This window comes from Hipposideros armiger, unplaced genomic scaffold, assembly GCF_001890085.2.
Source record: "Hipposideros armiger isolate ML-2016 unplaced genomic scaffold, ASM189008v1 scaffold_198, whole genome shotgun sequence".
Lineage (NCBI taxonomy): Eukaryota > Metazoa > Chordata > Mammalia > Chiroptera > Hipposideridae > Hipposideros > Hipposideros armiger.
The window spans coordinates 563,858-585,645 of NW_017731548.1; the positions used below are offsets into that span (position 1 = coordinate 563,858).

The window sequence follows — 21,788 nt, forward strand, 5'->3', positions numbered from 1 at the left end:
TGAAAGATCAACAACTTGACTTTAATGAGTAATTTTGGTAAATGCGTTTTTGCACACATATGAAGGTATAAAACACATAAAAAAATGAACAAAAAGATTCTTAAATATTTCTCAGAACAGTAGTGACTAAGTTTAACTTGATATGTGTTTCAGAACTTAACTACCAAGAAACTAACACATTTTTGCAGTTAAATTTGAGACATACATTTATTGTCCTAACATTGGAAATACTTTGTTACTTTTATTGGTAGGTTTGACTTTTAAAAGTTTTCCTAGGAGAAAATAAAAGACAAAAGTATCTATAGAGATTACCCATTATTCTTTGAACATTACTTAGGAAAAACATGGTCTTAAAACAGCTCAGTTTCGAAAAACATTGACAAAATGCTGGAGTGTTGGGTTTATTTCTGGGATCTCTTTTTGAAGAAGAAATAAGTATTAAAAAAATAATTTTGTCTTGGCAGTGGTGGGATGAGATATACTATACTATTCACAGATTCAACACACAAGGGTGTCTGCTTAAAAAGTGATCAACACTAACAGGTAACGTGAAGCAGAGAAGCCAACATAGGAGATGCATTCATCCCGGTGTACCCAGTTAAGCCCGCTCTCGGATTTTACCAGCACATCTCTGAAGAGATGCACACCCTCATTTCACAGATATTTAACAATTTAACTTTCCCTATAGACGTAAAGTATGCTTACCTCTTCAACAGCTCCAGTCTTAGCTGCAAGGAAAAGGTTACTATGCGAACCCAGTTCTAAGTGTCCCAACTACATTTTATCAAAGTAGCTACCAGTGTTTCTTAATAGGAATGTTACTGATATTGTAAGATAATTCTCAGTTGTGTGGGACCATTCTAGAAACTGCAGAAATTTAGCGTTCCTGGCCATTCACTAAAAGCCAGCAGTTTTCACGGTCACTGTGACAACTAAAAAACATACCCATACATTTCTAACTGTCCCAAGATGAGAACCACTGAGCTAGATGATCCAAGATTAATATCTATGAACTTTGTGACTTCCACAGAAAGTAACTGCCTCATTACCTTCAGTAACAATGACTGAAGAACACTTTGTTTAAAATACATTGTAATTAAATATTATTTTGGAAAGACACGCTGGTTTCTTCAAATTCATGGTGATCTGAAAGGACCAGATGCACAAAGTGCAATACTTATTTATCCCCAAATGCACACATACATTTACAGGAAAATGTTTATGTTCTACTGGCATATCTTGCCCCACTTATCTTTAGTATAAAAATATGTTCATCTACTACAATAAGATAAAAAATCATGTAGATCTTCTTAATAAATTTCCTCACACCGATGTTCCTGGAAACTGCTGTTGTCTTTGCTCCAAAACTTGCTGATTTAATAGTTGTTGTTGTTTCTGTAAAAACTGCACCACTTCTGGACTTCTTAGTAATGACTTAAAAAGAAAACAAAGAAAAAAACAATTATTAATAGCACAATTCTTAAGGGATTAGATTGTACTCATACTATGAAATTACTCTGAGGTGTCCCTAACACAAGACACAGTGTGCTTAGAAAATAAAACATGCCTAAATTGAATTTAAATCTGATGCACTGTGATTAAATTGTAAATTAGTAAAATTGGATGTCATACATCAAAATACTAAAACACCAAAATAATGGGTGAAACCTGATCTTACTGGTGACTTTGCACACAAAGGAAATGCTTTATACTATATGCCAGTATATATACTCTCTACGGAACCTAAGGGCAAACAGCCAAGAATAGTACTGGCCCAGGATTACAGCAAGAAAGAAAAAGAAATGAAAACAGGCCCCATGTGAAAATGGCGGTTAAATGCTACTTTGGAAATACATTTAATACTAGTACTGGAACACGTGTTTCCTCAAGTTTCTCTAACCTGCCTACTAAGTCTTTCTGAAGAAATTAAAAATTGTGTGTGCATGTATGTACGTGTTTGTACAGATAGGTACATTACCAAAAGTTGAGAACAGAATACAATGGATTTAAAATCACCAATGCCTTTTTCTACATTTACCATGTTTAAGTTTTAAATATAGTTGTAATCGTATAACAAATATAATAGACTATGGTTAATATGTTTTTGTTATAATATTATGCATATAAAAATTGATGAAGAAACAAACTGGCTCCAAGAAATTAAAAAAGATAAGCTGAATAAAGTTGAAATACTATCATTAAATACTGATTTTAAAATTTAACACTGTAGCATAATATATTTTCTATTTAATAGTTTTGTGTAAAACTTATTTCTAAAGACGGCCCAACGTTCTAATAAGTAAATGTACAACAGTCTTTTTCTTTTTTTAAATTGGGGAATTGGGGAAGGGGACCAGCCAAGTTGTTGTTCTTCAATCTTTGTTGTGGAGGGCGCCAGCTGCCATCTGGTTGCCCATCAGCAGCTCATGGCCTCTAAGTTCAAGGTGCTGTGTTACAATGTTAGTTGTGGGTGGGCGTAGCCACCATCCCATGTGGGAGTCAAACCAGGAGCCTTGTTGTTAAGAGCGCACACTCTATCCACTGAGCCATCCTGGTGGCAGCTCAGCTCAAGGTACCAAGTTCAGTCTTAGTTGAGGGCAGGTGTAGCCCACCATCGAACAGGCAGTCTTGTTGTTAGGAGCACGTGCTCTCACCATCTGAGCCATCCTGCCACCTATTGGCAGCTCAGCGACAGCTCAGCTTGGGCGCAGTGTCTCTGGCCCATGTGGGAATCAAACTGGCGGCCCTGTTGCTCAGGGCTCATGCTTTTAAGCTAACTCTTAACCAACTGAGCCACTCGGCCGGCCCCAACAGTCTTCTTAATTGTTATGAAACTTTTTAACATTTAGGTTGTTTACACTACTCTTTTACTATTTTTAATAAATACATTTCTGGCAACACCCTTATGCTTAACTTTATCCATATTTAGGATTTATTTCCTTCGAATGTTTTCACATTAAATAGGATTTCTGAGTCAAAGGGGATGACCACGTTAAAAACTCCTGAAACACAGTGCCAGCTGTTTTCTAGAAGTGTTGTGCCAATACATGATGCCATCAACAGAATAAGAGTGCCCATTTCATGGAACTCTCACCATCATTGTGTGTTATTATTTAACTTATTTTCACTTACTGTTGTTGTTTATTGTTATCAATATTATGATATTGAATACTGTTCCGTATCATTTGATGGTAGTATTTCTGCTTTTTTTCTTGTTATATCTTTTGCAATGTATATTAAAGGTCAAAATTGTTTCCTCAGCAATTCGTATTTTATATAATAAAAATAAAAACCATATTAACCATCGTTCTTTTATATTTGTTGCAAATAATTTTCCTATACATCATTTTTTTTTAATCCTATGTTATTTTGAAGTTTGCATTTTTATTTTTACCATTTTTGACTTTAGGATTCATTTTTATGTAGTCAAATTTGCAATATTTTCTTTGAAATTTTGTCTTACTTTTAATTTTTTTTTATTTAAGTTTTCATTTACAGTTGACATTCAATATTATATTAGTTACAGGTATAGAGCATAGTGGTTAGACATTTATATAATTTATGAAGTGATCCCCCTATAAATCTAGTACCCACCTGGCACCATACATAGCTATTACATTATTATTGACTATATTCCCTATCCTGTACTTTACATCCCCATGACTAATTTGTACTTTTTGTCTATTTTTTTTTAACTAAAATTTTCTCATTTCGTTTTTGAGAAAATCCCAATTCTATTTTTTTTTTATTTTAAATATCTTTACCAGGAACTTGTTTTGATGTATAGTGTGACATAACAAGTTAAATTTTTTTGTCCTCAAATTATGACCCAATTATTCTAGTATTTACTGAATAGTCTTCCTTTTCTGAGTTTTGATATCAAATTTATAATAGAGATCCTTATTAAATATGGTCTAATCATACCTCAGTACCATTACGGTATTATTTCACAAACCCCAGAATTCAGTACAAGGAGAGTTTGTTTCAAAATCTCATCTTGCTCAGATATTCAGGCTCTAGTCAGTGAAGATACAGGATTAAAGGTGTTCCTGCTCATATAGTCTCAGGAGCGCATTAAGAGATTCCGGAGTGTACTGGCAGAGGCACAATTCCATTCTGACGGCCATTTTAACAAATTTCAAAAAACTAAATAGTTCCATTGATAACAAACAACTTTTGTTACTAGATTTGTAACTACTTTCCAGATACTTACCAGTCTTTTTTGGTTTAACACTTGTTCTAAAAGAGTAGGTTTTGCAGGACGATCGCCAAAAGATCCCGTTCTTTGTTTAACAATGGAGAGTATGTTATCTGCACTTTCCTGGGATAAATAAAAATACAAATAGGATCAAGAGTTAACATAACATAATAATCCATGATTATATGCATTTCAGTGATGTAATGAACAGGTCTTTGCTTCTCTTCCTTCTTGTCCAGTCCCTGTGGGATTTTGGGAAAGTCCCATATTAAGTCATAGGCAAAGTGTTGGCAGTTAATTTTATGTGACAGTCCTCTCTCTCCCTCCAGGATTCCCAACCAGGGATCTTCAGTCTCTTGCAGTCTTAAAGTCAGTAGTGAGGCAGAGGTGGTAGTGGAGAAGCAAAGAGTTACCTGTGAGCTCTTTTCAATACTATTAAAAAGCCACGTAGAAACTGAACATTCTCTTCACAGAAAGCTATCCAGGCCAAAACTAAGTCTGCCTGCCTTTGTATGGAATATATGAACTCACAGGCAACTTACATATTGCTAATGAGACATTCTAATTGATATATTTTTGCTCCATTAACAACAAAAAATAAGAGGGGGAAGAGTAAAATATTGAAAAAGGAAACCACTGATAGACAAAGCTTTCAAAATTTAGAAGTCATTAGGAGAAAAATGAAAAACTGGTTTTCAAAGACTGGAAAACACTAGTATTAAACAAAATAGGTAAGTCCTAAAATAACACCAAGCCCTGAGACATCATTACCCCCAAATCAGTAGCACTTCCTACCAAAGATGTACCCACAGTTATTTGATAGAATCTTAAACACTTAAATTTTCCTGGCATAACAAAATAGTGTTGTAGTTGATTGAAACATTCTCTTATAAAAAACACAATACAATATTGACCACATCCAAAAAACCTGACTAAACAAATATAAAACTATTAGTGTTTTGTTATGAAGCCATGCCTTATATGAATTTATTCATCTCTTTGGCTCTTCATTTAGGTTATTATAAAAGCTGGGGTTTTTTCTCTCTTGGTCTTCTCTCTACCAACCTCTAAGTTGTCTATTAGAATATCCCCTTTAACTCTTTCGTTATGAGAAGTTTACCAACCTGTTAAATGTTCAATCCCTAAACATTTTAGGTTTCAAAATGTTAAGAAAAACTGTAAGAAAGTATTCTACTACCCAAAGAAAGCAAAAATAATTTCCCCCTTCCTCTCTTCCCATCAGGTTAGCTTATTTATAGGAAATTAAATCTATTGAGATAACATTGGTTAATATTATGTGAATTTCAGGTGTACAACTTTATAATACATCTATTGTGTGCTTACCACCTGAAGTCCAATCTCCCATCACCATATATTTGACCCCTTTTATTCCCTTCACCCCCATCCCCCGTCCCCAACCCCCTTCCTCACTGGTAGCCACCATTCTGTGGGACTGTTTCATTTTTATGTGTACAAGAAATGAAATGCTGTAATTGGCTTGATGGCAGAGTACCCTGTATTCTCTCAACCCCGACAAATGTTATGTAAAGTCAGAATGTTAATATCACAAAGTCATAGAAGCTTGTAGTGGAAATAACCTTGAGTCATCTAGCCCAAACTTCTATAAATATTGTAATTCTCTCTTCAAAGATTTTAAACGCTTTTTGTTCTAAGGAACTTACTAACTTTTGAGGAATCCCATTTGGTTTTGAATAGCTCTAACATGTAGGTGGCTTTTACTTAGGTTCAGCTGAAATAATGTATCTCTTGTGATTTTCACTGAATTCTAGTTACTTCAAAATTATACAAAATAAATCTACTGCCTCTTCTAAATGATAGCTTTTTAGATAGTAAGTGATAATGTTCACAATGCCACAGGTCAATTCCTTTATCCCTTGCTCCTTTATGTGTCTCTTATATGGAACAATTTTTAGATACATGGACTAAATGTTATATGCATTTGTTCCTTATGTAGACTTAAAATCAGAAATACTGATTCTACGTATCTTAATTTCTAATTGTGCTGTTCAAACTATGGCAGAAAACCCACAAGACTTACTGATCTCCTAAATAGTCTCTAATAAATCTACAGACCCTCGACATTAATCCACCCATCAGAGTAGGAGCCCCTGGTCCTCTCTAAATAGAAACCTACATTTAAAGACTCCAAATCCAAACTCCATAAGCCTGGCATTCAATACCATACAAAAATTGGCCACAAATGCTCTTTCCAAATTTATCTGTCATGAATTTTTCACAAAAAGTTTCCACTTTAGCTACATTGGTCCACTAGCTGTCATACCAAAAGTGTCTCCTGTATTCCCTGTATTTCTTTACAAAGCTGTGCATCTCTTTCTTTTTACCTACCAAATTTCTAGGGAAGCAGTATAGTGTGGGGGTAAGAGTAAGGCTCTAGAATCAAATTGCTTGGGTATGAGTTCTTGCTGGCTGTGTGACGTAGGCCAAGTTACTTACCCTCTCTGTGCCTCAGTTGCCACATATGTAAAACATAGTACCCATCTCATTGCTGAATGGTGTGAGGCTCCATTGACAGCTTAGCAGAGTGTCTGGCACATAAGAAACTTAGCTGATTAAGCATAAACTGTTAGCCGCTTTTTCTGGCTTAAACTGACATATTTTCTCTGAAAGCCTTCTCAGAGTGTCTCAGCCTACAATGATATGTCCTCTCCACCACTAAAGCAGTTCTGTAGATGCCTTTATTATATCCTGACTGTCACTGTTATTTTCTTTATACTCAGTTGAATAAAGACATACAGCTCTTGTAATCTCCTCAGAACTGGTAAAGTGTCCCATAACATAAGACAAATAGTATAGTATGCTATAATTTCTTGCTTATAGCAATTACATTTCATCCCTAAAAAAAAAATCACACAAATTATTTTAGAATAGGAAAATTATTAAGGTCCTTTTTTGTGGGGGTGCAGGGAAAGAATCTCAGTATCAATTTACCTTTTATACATTTTCTTCAAACTGTAGAAATGCTGGACCATTTTAAAAAAGAAAGCTATAGGCAAATAACTTCTTTCTTGAAAAGAATTAGATTATCTTCTCTCTCTGTAAACAATTCTGAAGTGAATGGGTACCTTTGGAACATACAAAAGGGATACACTGACCACCCTTACTAACTTTCATTCTGTAATAAGTGAGATACTTATTTCCATAATGCCTTGTAATCCAAGATTTGGTAAAATTTATTATTTTACAAGGATATGGATAGAGGAGGTTTTAAACTTAAGATCCAGAGGGGCTCCATGAATGTATATGCAAAATTAAATAACTACATATGTGCATTATTCTGGAAAAAGGGTTCATGAGGTTTCGTTAAGAGTCTCAAAGGAGTCCTTTTACCCTAAACAGATTAAGACTCAGTGGGATAATAAGGAATGAGAAGTCACTCAGAACCTAATCAGTGTGAATTAAATGTGACATGTTGGTGACTGCAGATGTTAGAAATACTTAGAACATTACATTTGTAAACTATTGCAAAATCTAATATTTGAGCAACGAGGCACCTGTTCAAGTCCAGCCAAAAACTAAGAAATTTAAAGACTCAAAATACATCCTAGGACAGCTTTCAGTTTTAAAAATTATTTTCTGGATCACTTTTAACAAAATTCAATTTTTCTTTGCACTGAAAAGTTATAGCTTTTATTAAAAGGAGAAAAACACACAGCATGAAGTATCTGCTTATCTGTAACAACCTCAAAGAACACCACTAACAACAACCATAATAATGGCTAAGGCTTATTATTATCGACTTTTACTAGCTGCAGGACACTGTGTGAACACTCAATATGGAATACCTCACATAGTCACAGTAACATTATGAAGCAGGTACTATTTTAATACCCAGTTTACAGATGAAGAGGCTGAAGCTTAAAAGAGTTTAATAACCTGTTCAAGGCCACACAGCCAACATAATGGAGATTTGCAGTCAGAAGTCCACTGCAGAGGACTGGCTTCAACACAGTTCAAAGCCAACAATCTAAAAGTCTTCTGAGGCTTACACCCCATTGTTATTAAGTTCTTTCACAAAAAGGTAGTGTGAACAGGGTACTAAGAATAGGGATACTGAGAACAAGGTATTGAGTACAGAGGTGCTGAGAACAGGGGACTAAGCACAGGGTATTACATATAAAGGTACTGGGAACAGGGTACTAAGAATTGGGAATACTCAAAACAGGATACTGAAATAGGGTAGTGAAAACAGAGACTACCTTCTCCAAAGTACTAATTTCATCTAGGTTCCTAAGTTTCTTACCTGCTCCTTTAGAAATGACAGCTCTTCTGACGTGTACCATCATTTTCATTGAAATGGATTCATCTATCACACGGATGCCACAGAACTGTGAAGGCTTTGCACACGTTTGTGTAAACTTTAATTTAGAACAAGCACTCGTTAACGCTCAGCCTCCGGTCCAGCCACAGCAACCCGGCCCGTCGAGGGGCCAGTGGGCAGGCGCTGGAAATGCCGCTGGCACAGCGTGGGGCTGTTCTTCCACCTCCCCCCCAAGACCCCAGCTAAGGTCCGATACCTCCAGTTTGACGTTTCCCACGCTGCCAGCCGGGGCGGCCCCGCCGCAGTTCAGAGCCTGGTCGCTTTTCTTCTTTTTGTACTTGTCTTTGTACATCTTGTTGCGGTGCTTCTTGCACATCCACGGCTTGCGCTGCTTGGCCACCTGGCTCGTGGTTTCGCTGCAGCCCTCGTAGGTGCAGGTCTTGCTCATGCCGCCCCCACCGCTGCCCCGTCTCCGGGCTCCCCCGCTGCCGCCCTCGCCCCCGGAGTGGGTCTCCTCATCCTCCAGGTCCTCCAAGCTCGCGGTGCTCTCGCCTCCCCCCGGGGGGTCCGAGGTGTCCAGCAGGTCGGCCTCGTCCTCCCCTGCCTCCTCCTCGCCGTCCCCTGCCGCTTCACACAGGTATCTCACAGGCTTGCCCGCGCCCGCGCTGCACCCCAGGGCCGGCGCTGGCCTCAGGACGCCGTCGGCCGCGGCCTCGTCCTGCCCCCCACAGGGGTGCATCACCAGCAGGGTGAACTGCGAGGCCGCGGCCGGGACGTGGGCTGGAGCCAGGGCCGGGCCCGGAGCAGGGCCGGGGGCCCCGGGGCAGAGCGCGCCGCTGGCGGCGCCCGGCCCCGCCCCCTCGGCGACACCCTGCACCTCCGTGCTGCTGAGACCTGACGGGGGTCCACGACCCCAGCTTTTCAAGTATTCGCCGGGCTCAACGGAACTTCGCAAACCAACGACCCAAAACACGCGAGAGGTAAAGGTGCCGACTCCCGGAAAGCTCCCCGACCGCGCCTGCGCGGCCGCAGCCTGCGCGGTAGCGTCTTTCCGTCTCGTGCCTGTCAGGGAAGCCGGCGTCTCTGAGGGGCGGGGCTGAGCGTCCACCCGCGGGACTCACTGCGCAAGTGCAGGTCCTAGGGACTCGGAGGTAAGTCTTAAGTAACTTTTTTATTAAATACAGTGAAAATGGGTGAAAAGGAACATCGACTGACAAAAGTTTAAAAAACAATGAACGACCTATCATTTCTACCAATTGTGCAATTGCTGGTTGCTAAATCTTGATTTAGCCAAATCCCGGGAGGGTCCTGGAGGTCCTGCCATGTCCTGAACACAGCTGTCAAGTAGATGTTCTCTTTTCGTTTATTTCTTCCTCCTGGCCTAGTCGTTTTCCACTTCACCTATTGGAAAGGAAAGCAATGACTGTCCAACAAATGATACATCCATTCATATTATGGTGTTTGGGTAGATCACCAGTTATATTTTAAAGAGAGGCACAGTGAAAAGGAGAAGTTTTAGAATAAAACAGACCTGAGTGGCACGGTCATGTGTGACCAGGGCTAGTTAGTGACAGCCTCTCAGAGCTTCAGTTTTCTCATTGATAAAACAGGCAGTCAGTGGTGTGTTAGAGCTGGGTGATGAGAGCCAGCTGTTAAAATGTCAGGAATTTAATGAGCTGTAAATTAAACACTGCCATTATTAAAAGTTAAATTATATAAACTTACAATTTAATTATATTAAAAACAAAGGTTAAAAAAACCCAACTCATCACTTTCTAATTGTTTTTATTATGTTTTACTATTAGCTACTCTTATAAGATTATGTCTATCGGATCTGTATGTGGAAACACTATTTAGTGGTGTGATACTGCACATCTCTTCTCAACTCTGCATTCAGTGATGTCACGTTGGTAGCTTGACACCAGCCACGGTGGGTGTATGTACACCATGGAAATTGTCAAATGCTACTAAGCAGAGCTTTACTTATTGTTTGCATGCTTAAGAAAGTAATAGTAAAGATGTTAATGAAGATTAAATTAAAATGTTTCATGTCTATGGCTGTCACATTGTCAGTAGCCTTCCGAAATTGAAGAAATATTCTTTCAGTTTTTGAAAACTATCATGATTTCAACAAAGAGGTTGCTTACAATTATTGAAGAATGAGTGAAGTTCTGGCATAAATCTTTATTGTTTCATTTCGGTTTACTGCAAAAAAAAATATCAGCCGACATTCATGTTAGAACTATACTCTTTCTCAGTAATAAAGCAAGTTCTTTGCTAACTTGGACAGAAATCCAGCATTTATTTATAGTTTGAATTTTTGACACTATTGTTTATGAAATAATTATAAAAACTGATAGTGGATTTTCCAAGAAATAGCAGGTCATACTGAAGTATGGGTGAGTAGAATTTATGATAAAGAGTATTGTATATTTTATTATTATTTGTCAATCATGAGCTGAACATTCTAATCTTTTAAAAAAAATTTTACCAGCATACCAATGAAAGCAGTACTGTTTAAATCCTAGTACAAATTACTGTTTAAATCCTAGTACAAATTCCTGTTACAATGTTCAATAAATTACAGAAAGCTTTTTTTTTTTTTAAGTTTTTGTTTTTGTTTTTTTAGCTGGACCATCCTTCCACCTTTTGGCAGCTCAGTGGCAGCTCAGCTCAGGCCGGGAATTGAACCGCTGTTCCTCAGAGCTCAAACTCTTGAGCGAGCTCTAAACCAATTGAGCCACTCGACCGGCCCTTTTTTAAAGTTTTATTGAGATGTAATTCGCATACCATGAAATCTACCCATAGAAAGTATACAACATAATGATTTTTAGTAAATTTATGAAGTTATGCAACCATCATCTCAATTCAGTTTCAGAACATTTCCATCACCCTACAAAAGATCCTTCCTGTTCATTCCCCATCAATCTCTGCTCCTTTTCCCAGCCCCAGGGAGCCACTAATCTACTTGCTGTCACTGCAGATTTGCCTTTTCTGGACATTTCATATAAATGTAATTACACAATATGTAGTCCTTTGCACTTGTTTTTTTCACTTGACATGATGTTTTTGAGATTCATCCACTTTGTTGATTGTATCAGTAATTTGTTCCTTTTTATTGCTGAATAGTTTTTCATTGTATCATTTATCCATTGGCTAGTTGATGGACACTTTTATTTCCAACAATGTTCCATAATGGCAACAGTTTTATTATCCTGTGCTTAACACATAATGGGCCCTCAGAATATTTCCTGAGTGAATATATTAACAAATGAATGAATCAGGATGAACGGAGCCCAGATGGATGCAAGACTTTTGGGTTCTAGACCTGGCTTTGTCTCTAGGTGTCAGTGCAACCTACCAGGCAGGGACCAGGACTTTCTGGGCCTTACTTTATCAACTATCAAATGATCAAGTTGGGACTCTAAATGAGTAAGCTCTTTCCAGGTTTAGAATGTAATAAACTGTAATGACCTTTTACTGTGCTTAGGCCACCCCTTGGGATGTTGATTCAGTTAGTTTGGCATGGACCCAGGCAGGCAGACTTTTTAAAAAGATCTCCAGGTAATTCTAATATATAATCAGGGCTGAGAACCGTTGAATTATCTGTTATAGCTAAAATGTAATCTGGCAGACTTATATATACAGATACCCTAGCTCAAGGATTTATACACATAGTGCATTTGTCACCAACCAGTAAGATTTTACATATATGGTATTTTTTAGATGGTAGAAACTCCAATTATAGTCAAAACAAAATTTCAGCATTGTTACTACTGTCATTATTTCATGTAGATTCTGTCCATTTGAATCTTCTTTGAAGACTTACTACTGAGACAAAGCATTGTGTAAATTCTGTGTGGGCTTCCTCATCTTCTCTGCTTATCTCTTTTCTACATCTCTATAACCATGCATATTCCTTTTTCTGTGTTTGAAAACGGTGTTTATTTATTATTAAAAAATTCCCTTTAAATAGAAAACAGTGAGATGAAGAAGTGCTTCTTTTCTTTGGATGATGTTTGGTTAACATGGGCTTTTCTGGTTGCAAGGAAGAGAGTCCTATTAAAGGGACTCAAGCTTTGGGGGGTGAGTTGGTATTGCAGTGAAATGATAGAACTGGACCAGAAAGGCATCAGAAACAAGGCAGCACTAGGGCCTGGCTACTCTCTCCACCTTTATTTCTCTCAAGTCATTTGCTTCTATCTGGACAGTTTTCCTCTTTCTACCAGCTGTTTCACATCCTTCGTGACTTTGGCCTGCGTGAGGCTTTCTGGTTGGCCTCTGTGTGATCTCCAGATGTACACACTTTCCTCTGCAGTTTTCTGTGCTGTGGGGGCTGACCCATACCAGGACTCCCCTCGTGGCTGGCTTCCCACTGGGCCTGGCTAATGAGTGGGTCACCAGAGGACAAGAGGGGGTGAGAAGTTAAGAGTATTTCTTCCCTCTTCCTGGCTCTGCTTCTCATGTCTGACAGTATCTATATCTCTCCAAGGCTACGGCTCCTGCTGAGGGACCCTGTAATACATTTCCAGGTCTCACTGGGCTCTAGTAACACTATTTCTGCCTCCGGTCCCTTCAAGCCCAGGGTAGTAATGGCTTTTGCTACCATTCTGGGTGACCTCATCCTTCCTTATTTGTTCTCTTAACCCTGCCTGCATTTCTGCAAATAGTCCTTGATTAAAGTCTCTTCCTTTGAGCCATCTGTGTCTTCTGTTTCCTGCTGGAACTCTGAATGATACAGTGGCCATTGATGGGTTTCAAGTTCTGCAATTCCTTAGGACCTCTGGTTTCAATTTCTGCTCACTGGTTGCATTTCTTCAGGGTTCAATTCATATCCCCAGGATTTGTTTTGTCTAGGTTGTTCTTATTGCTGGGCTGGTGAGAGATCCCTGGGAAGGCCGATGGATAGTCTATATCATATTAGGGGTAAAGTGCCCATTCCTGAGCCAGCTGTGGTTAGAGGTGGAATCCCTTTATACAGAACTTGGTTGCCATGGAGATGTGACCTGCAGTTTCCCTTAACAGGGGATGTAGGCCCACAGGGACCAAAGGACTTCTGTCGTACTGCTTTAATTCTCCTTTCTCAATGTTAATGTAATTTAACTCTGCCTCAGACTTCTGCTTTTGCTAAAGAAAATGATGTATGATTAATTTTTATGTGATTCTTAATTCAAATAACATTATTTTAAGCCTAGAGCCAAAGGTCCTCAACTTTTTTCTGTATTTCAAACTCTTTAGAAAATTTCCCCTTCTCTGGCTTATTTTTTTCTTCCTTTCTCACTTTCAGTCAATAGTATTATGCTTCTCTGAAAAATAAAATATACTATGTGTCAGGGTTGAAAAAAGGAACCATTCTAATTTTCTTTTTAAATCACCATAGGTGTTCTTTCATATTATAAAACCTGATGTTCTGGGTGGGCCAAGTGGCATGTTGGTTAAGAGTTGGCTTGGGACGCCAGCTCTGAGCAGCAGGGCCCTGGTTTGGATCCCACATGAGGGCCAGTGATGCTGCGTCCTCTACAGCTAAGATGGTGAACAACAGCTCGACCTGGAGCTGGGCTGCCATGAGTCACCGGTGATGGCGTAGGCTGCAATGGGCTGCCATAAACTGCGGTACATGGCTGGCAGCCAGCGTGAGCAGCTGGCAGCCTATGTGAGCTGCCAAGAGCCTCCGTGAGCAGCTGTCCAGTGGCTGGCGACCCATCTGCCTCACCCAGGAAGAGCGCAATGATAATACCAACATGGGCCAGTGAAGCGATGTCCTCCACAACTAGACTGAAGAACAAAAGGACAGCTACTTGTCTGTTCCCCTTCCCTGATTCCCCAACGCTGTTTCCCTCCCCCAGTTCCTCAATAAAATCTTAAAAACAAAACAAAATAAAAAACCTGATGTTCACCGAGTACCAATTCTCACCAAAACAGAACTTTATCATTGTGATTACAACATAGTAGAGTGCTCTTAAAATCTGTTATAATCCTCATTTATATCTAAGAAAACTTGTATAGTAATAAATCTTAGGCCTTTGATTTTCTTTCTTTTTTAAAAGATTTTATTGGGGAATTGGGGGAGGGGAACAGTGTTGGGGAATTGGGGAAGGGCAACAGCCAAGTTGTGGTCCTTCAATCTTAGTTGTGGAGGGCACAGCAAGCTCAGCTCCAAGTCCAGTCATGCCACTCAGCTCAAGGTGCTGTGTTCAATTAATTGCGGATGTTCAATTAATTGCGGGTGAGCGTAGCCACCATCCCATGCGGGAGTCAAACCAGCAGCCTTGTTAAGAGCAAACACTCTATCCACTGAGCCATTCGGGTGGCAGCTCAGCTCAGGGTGCCGAGTTCAGTCTTAGTTGTGGGTGGGCGTAGCCCAGGGGTTGGCAAACTTTTGAGACGGAAGAGCTGCCAGGGGTCAGCAAACTGCGGCTCATGAGCCACGTGCAGCTCTTTGGGTATGTACATGTGGCTCTGAAGTAAAATTGAAAATAAAACTTATGGTTTCATTTATAATATTACTTTAAATTTTCCTAATTTGTAAAAATATATTTATGGCTCTTGAATAATTTTTAAATTGTTGCGAGGGACAGTATTGGCTCCTCTAGGGGTTGGCAAAGTTTTGAGATGGAACGTACCCAAAGAGCTACATGTGGCTCATGAGGCGCAGTTTGCAGACCCCTGGCATATCCACCATCCCATGTGGGAGTCGAACTAGCAGCCTTGTTGTTAAGAGCGCGCGCTCTATCCCTTGAGCCACCCAAGCGGCAGCTCAGCTCAAGGTGCCGAGTTTAGTCTTTAGTTGCGGGCAGGTGTAGCCCACCATCTCGAACAAGCAGCCTTATTGTTAGGAGCATGTGCGCTCACCAGCTGAGCCACCCTGCCACCTATTGGCAGCTCAGCGGCAGCTCAACTCAGGCGCAGCGTCATTGGCCCATGTGGGAATCGAACCAGCAACCCTGATGCTCACAGCTCACACTCTTGAGCAGGCTCTTAACCAACTGAGCCACTCAGCCGGCCCCTGGAATTTTTTTATTACTTCAGAAGAAAATAAAGTATCTAACTGTACTACGCATTATAAATATGTAACATTGATTGATGACTCTTGCCTGAATGAATCTCTGCTGTGGTCACTGAAAAATGATAAGTTTTCAACTCTACACTTCTTCTATATCTATGAGTTGGTATTTTGCTGTATAGAAGAACCCTTCCTTTTACTTCATATATTTATTTATTGCTTATTTATTATCAGTGTGGATTCATGGATTTCTATTTTATTTAATGGATTACATTCCATTACTTACCTTGTGGATGTTGCTGCTCAAATCATTCTAGATTTGGCTTGTAGTAACCCTGCAAGCTGGCTCCTGTGTCCTTTTGTATGCTTCCTAACTTTCTGAAACAATAAGATATTCCAGACACAGACCTTCCCAACCCTAGTCCTGGAATCACCCTTTTCTCACTTCTCCAAGGACTTTTGGTTCCTTTACATCTAGAAACCAAGACTTGGGTGCTAGGCGTGCTCATTGCTGCTAGGCACTTTCAGCAGATAGAAATAAAAGGAGAGAAAAAAAATATATACATATATGTCTTTATGTATATCTATATCTACAATTATCTATCTATCTAACCATGAGTTCATACTGATTACTGATAACTTCAGTTTGAGACCTACCCCCCAGGAGACTTCCTTACCTTCCACCATTCCACATTAGTATTTTCTTTCTTCCCAGTGAGAACCCTGGTTCTTCTATGATAAATTTATTCATATTAATTTATATTAAATGCTATATTTTATATTAGTATTTTAATAAAAGTCTGTTTTTTAAAAATAATTTATTGTGTATTTCCAGGAAAGGAAGAGACATATTAAGAAAATAAAACTAACATAGAGTTTATTTTCGAGCCCATATGTGTATTTCTTATACTTATCAGTTTGTAGATAATGTGTGACTATAGCAAAAAAACAGACTGCACTGAGATTTTTTAGATGCATTGTTTGGATTTTGTTTAGACGAGCCAAGAGATAACCTCCTTTAAAACAGGATTTCAAAGAGATACTGGCTAAATAACACTTTTATATTTATGTTATTAGTGTGAGAGTAGAGTACTTTCAGGGGACAAAATATTCCTAGATATTAGTGCCTGATGTTTTTACTTCAGCCAGAGCTCGAGTGCCTTTGTTTTTGATCTTTCATACCCTACATCATCCTTGAATATAGCCTAACACAAATGTCAAAAAATGTATTGTCCATATGTTAATAGAATACAGGATAACAGGAAAATACTCCTCTGGTTTTTTTTTTTTTTTACAAGGAGAGGTCTCCTGTCACCACATGACATGTATTCATAATTGTTGTGATGTTATCAGGTACCCACACTACCAAGCTGAATCCTCATTTGAATATAAGCAGGGGAACTTTTCCTAAACAACAACAACAACAAAAAAAAAACTTCTAAGTATCAGATAAATTTGGTCTCAGACAAATAGTGTGACTGGAAGAACAATGAGAAGCAGGATTTGATCCACTTGAGCCCACAGCTGACAACTGGACCTGTTTGCTATGGCAGTAAAAGTCTGGGTTCCGCCGAGAAACAGATTCCCTTCTCATCCTTTGTGAGCTATGAGAGGAGACAGGAAGGACCTGGAAAACTCCTGGAGGCTTCATGATTGAGTTTATTTAAGCTGTTTTTAGGATGAGTAAGATGTTTTGTTTTAAGATTAGCTGGTCCTACACTTTCTTGTCATGATGCTTAATGCATCAGCAAAGTAGGCAGTAGGAACACTCCTGAAAAGCATTGCTAAAAACACGGGGATGGGGGGAGCTAAAGCTGAAGAACAAAACCTTACATGGCGGCTGTTACTAAAATCTGCTGTTGGGGCCCTTCATGCACACATGCTGGCTTTCCTTCTGGTGGGGCTTCAGTGAATTCTATTCCCCTGACTTGGGGATGCCCTTTCCTTAGCATCTTTCTCCTTGTGTGTATCACCATACCTCAGCTCACAGTCCTTTGAAGCCCAGGTACCTTGCCCCACCAGGGATGGAAGAGTCGCTGGTTCCTGCTATTCCTACCTTTTCACCCTGTTATCGAGACAGGTTCAACCAGTCTCTCACCTTTAGACATTTTTTAGGAAGATTCTGGCAACAGTCCCTGTCATCACCTGAACTCTAAGGTACATGTGTGCAATTTCTCTGACATGTTCTTTTTAAGCTCTCCACATTTATCTTGAAAGATGCAAGAAGGGAAATGCACCCTTTACCTGCAACTCCCTTAAAGGAAATCCTATTCATATCTTCTACTTTTGTCACTCTCAACTTCTCTTATATGAAGATGGGGGGCTAGTAGTTCGGATGGGTTTTAAGTTACAGAACCAGCTTGGGACCATACAGGTGTTGTGGTACCTGGCACCTAAGTGTGAACACTTAACACCAGTTGTCCTTGTCTTTGGGGCTCACTGGGAACTGTGAGACCACAGGAAGGGAAGTAGTTATTGTTGTAATTTTGTAAATCATAGCTTGTGCCACTTAGATTGTCCATATACCCATATTTTTCATCGTCACTGTTACTGTCTCACTCATCCCTGCCATTTTTCATGCAGGAGGGCTCTAATGCTAAGACACCCTGATTTCCAAGTCCGGTTTATGTACCATTCACCGCCACTACATCCCCAGTGCCTTCAGTTAAGGTTACTGTCACTGTCATCGGGTCTGTACAGACAGCACTTAATGATATGCACTAAATGAGAGAGGTAATAGTTTGGGACCATACTGAATTTGGGTATAATAAAAATATAATAACAATATTTTAGACTCCTCATTTCCACCAGAGAGTTCTTGCATGCTGAGCCTGGAAGCTACATGCAAGGAGACTGATTTCTTCGTTAGTTACATAGTGGAGGACTTCAGGAAGAGGACTTTTATCTCTTTTAGACATGACCTTTTAGGAAGATCTGCTATGACATATATGCAGAGGGCAATGAATATGAGGATTCCAAGAGGAAAGCAGGATTGGAAACATGGACAGAACAAATTAACTGGGAATAGGGACCTCCTGACCGAAAATAATGGACTTCATATGGAGGTAGACATGATCAAGAAAAATTCTGAAATGCAATCTTGTGAAAGCTCCCAGGAGATCTGAGCTCTAGAGGATGATCTTGTACAGACAAATGTGGTTCAAGGTTAATTACAGAAATATGTCAGGAAGCTGGGGACAAGAAAATGATGACTTGGAAACAGCACAACATGCCATAATCATTACTCTGGATGACAGAAATGGAAGGTAGACTCGAGCCATTGAAAGAAATGCCTCCCTGGAGATGCACTTAAAGAGGAGAGTCTCCTGGAATCCGTCCAGCATCTGAAGGGAATTGGTCCTGCAACTCCTAAGACAACATGATGGACGCTGACTCCATGCCATCCGTGGACTTGCTTACAGTCTAAATACAGCTCACGTGTTCTTGTGAGGTATGGGAAACATCTTTATCCTGTGGGCCAAAGAGTCTGCCTCCAAAACTATGATTTTCTATAAAAAGTCAGGCACTGGAAACCTAACGCATTGAAAATTTGGGTAGGGTCACTCTCTGGGCTAAGCCAATGTATTAGCCTTCTGCTAGGGGAGCAAAGACAGAGAGGACAGAGGCAAACAGCTAAGCAGCCCCAGAATAGTTTGGGATGAAGAATGGCATGTAAATACCTAAATTTGGGAAACTATTTAAATGTTTGCTTACCATTGCTGGTGATCCTGGTCATCTGAGGATATAGTCAAGATGTTGCTTGTTTTGCATCATTACCCTTTCCTCTTTTTACACCAGTCTTTTTAAATTACGTACTTTGAGCAAAATAGCAGTCACCGTCTTTAGTTCTGTGGTTTGTGGAGCAAGCCAATGATTGGCAGCCATCCCCTGAGGACTCTTCTGTTTTTCTTTTGGAGGAGAATTTCGGCACTCTTGACTCTCACTGCTCTGGTATGTTCAGTGAAGCAATGAGCCACCTATTTTGTGTGGGAATGGCTCAAAAGTTTGCATGTTGTCAATCATGTGGCCAGAACCTGGGTCATCCCAAGAGTCCTGAGAGGTCACAGGAGGCTCTTTGATGTCCAGGAACTCCTTACATATGCCTCAGCCCATCTTATTGGCTGACTTTGTCCTTTAAAGTGCTCAGAATGCAACCAACATTTCTTCTAGAATGAAATCTCCAGTGCTTTACTGATACCTTACAGATCAGCATATGCTTCATTTCTAGAACTTCTGTGAACTTCTTAGATGGTGGAAGAGTACCTCTATACAACCAGAAGGGTTTGACCTGCCTCTACATGAGGTTATTTTAGGATTGCTAGTCCGAGCCTGGTTGACTTTTAGGGAAGCGTTCGTGTGGATCGGGGTCAGGGAAAGTCTACTTATTCTGTAGGACTGTTTGACTCCCCTTGTGTGGGGTAACTTCAGCTTGGTCTCATGAGTGCTTTCTAAACCCAGGGAACAGGACTTTCTTAAAAAATTATTGAATCACCTAAGAAGTCATACAAACAAAACTAAAAGACAGGGAGGACCATTGTTGGAAGTGCTTTTACAAATAAGGGTGAAAAACACATGGGTATTTACATCATCTATATACATTCACCATTGCTTTTTAGGAGCTATTATCTCACATATTCAAACAAGAGGAAAATGAATATATTAACTTCAGGGCTATATCCCCTGGAAGAAGAACAAAAATATCTTTAGAATACAACTTTAAGTGCCACTGAAATTCAGCAGAAGAATTCAGTTAAGATGCTAGGTTTTATTAACCAAGTATCAATATCAGAAGTCCTTAATTTTTCTAAAATAAAAAAAAAACGGGAAAAGTAATTGTCTGATAGTTTTTAGCTGGGCAATAACTCCATGCCGGTGTTTAATACCATATACTTGTACATATTCGTACATGGATATTTTCTCAATATGATAAAATTGTTTTGTATTTTTCTTTAACAAAGTAACTCACTCCTGTTAACTCTTTGCCTGTCCCATCCTGCCAGCTCACAAGCCCGCTCCTGTTAACTCGTTACTTGTCTCATTAATTCCAAATTTTTTAGATGTGATAATGACATGGTTATATGTAAGAGCATATCCTTATATTTAGGAGATTTATGCTTGAGAATTTAAAGGTAGAATAGCATATCTACATTTTACTTTGAAATATTTTAGCCAAAATATACATACATATAAGAAGAAATTATGGCAAACTACTTATAATTCATGAATCTAGGTAGTGGGGATATGAGTGTTTATTGTCCTAGTCTTTTAATTTTTCTGTATATTTAAAAACACATATTAATATACCAAATATAAATTAAAATATTTATAAATGGAATAAAAAGAAGGAACTTTTCACATAATGGCTTGAAAGATATAGCTCATTGTTTTTGCAGCATTTTAAATTTAGTATTTATTTTTCATTGATGACATCAAAATTTCCAATAATTAGAGTGACTTGAGACCCTTGCTGGATCATGTATAAGTCTGGGAGCTGAAAGGGCTGGAAAGCCAGGAGAAGGAGTTTTAGGGGAGCTCAGAGCAGCTTCTATTCACCAAAACTGGTGCTGAGTTATTGTAAATATAGCTATGACTTTCCCAGTGCATACGGGCTGAAGATCAGTCTGGATTATAAATTTTCTCTCCTAGTCTGGTTGCCTTTTTACTTTGGTACTGATGTATTTAATACACTTATTTTGATTTTGGTGTATAGAAGCTCTTATATTTAATGACATCAAATGTATCCATCTTTTCCTTTATACTCAGTGCCTTTTCTATCTTGGTTAAGAAATATTTTGTTAAACAAAGTATTTTCTTCTAAAATATATGGTAATGCTTTTCATTTTTATATCTTTAATCCATGTAAAATTTATTTTTCTTTTGTATGAGGTAGGGATTTAATTTTATCCTTTGCCATGTAGATATGCTAATGTTGCCATTTGTTAGCAGTATGTCCTTTTCCAGGTTACTGAGCCTCTATACCAGCGGCTCTCAACCTGTGGGTCGTGACCCCTCTGGGGGTCGAACGACCCTTTCACAGGGGTCGCCTAATACCATTGGAAAACAAAAAGATATTTACATTATGATTCATAAATATAGAGTAGCAACGAAAATAATTTTATGGTTGGGGGTCACCACAACATGAGGAACTTTATTAAGGGGTCGCAGCATTAGGAAGGTTGAGAACCGCTGCTCTATACCAATATCCTCATCAATGAAATCAGATTAATAATAGCCTTTACTTCATAAGTGATTGAAGAGATTAAATAAAATAATAGGTGTAAAATATC

General features: G+C 39.1%; 1 protein-coding gene and 1 long non-coding RNA gene across 2 annotated transcripts in view; one reads left to right on the forward strand and one right to left on the reverse strand.

The window, feature by feature from the left end:
• On the reverse strand, positions 1-9,524 carry RFXAP (regulatory factor X associated protein). The gene is made up of 3 exons (XM_019653192.1): positions 8,755-9,524; positions 4,214-4,321; positions 1-1,434 (listed from the first exon to the last, which is right to left on the reverse strand). The coding sequence occupies exons 1-3, from the start codon at positions 9,235-9,237 to the stop codon at positions 1,324-1,326; spliced, it is 702 nt and encodes a 233-aa protein (XP_019508737.1). The 5' UTR covers positions 9,238-9,524; the 3' UTR covers positions 1-1,323.
• Positions 9,525-9,541: 17 nt separating this feature from the next.
• The window catches only part of LOC109388473 (uncharacterized), a 94,373-nt gene continuing 82,126 nt past the window's right edge, over positions 9,542-21,788 (forward strand). The window contains exon 1 of the long non-coding RNA XR_002125220.1: positions 9,542-9,649. This is a non-coding gene — a long non-coding RNA (uncharacterized LOC109388473). The remainder of the gene's footprint in view (positions 9,650-21,788) is intronic.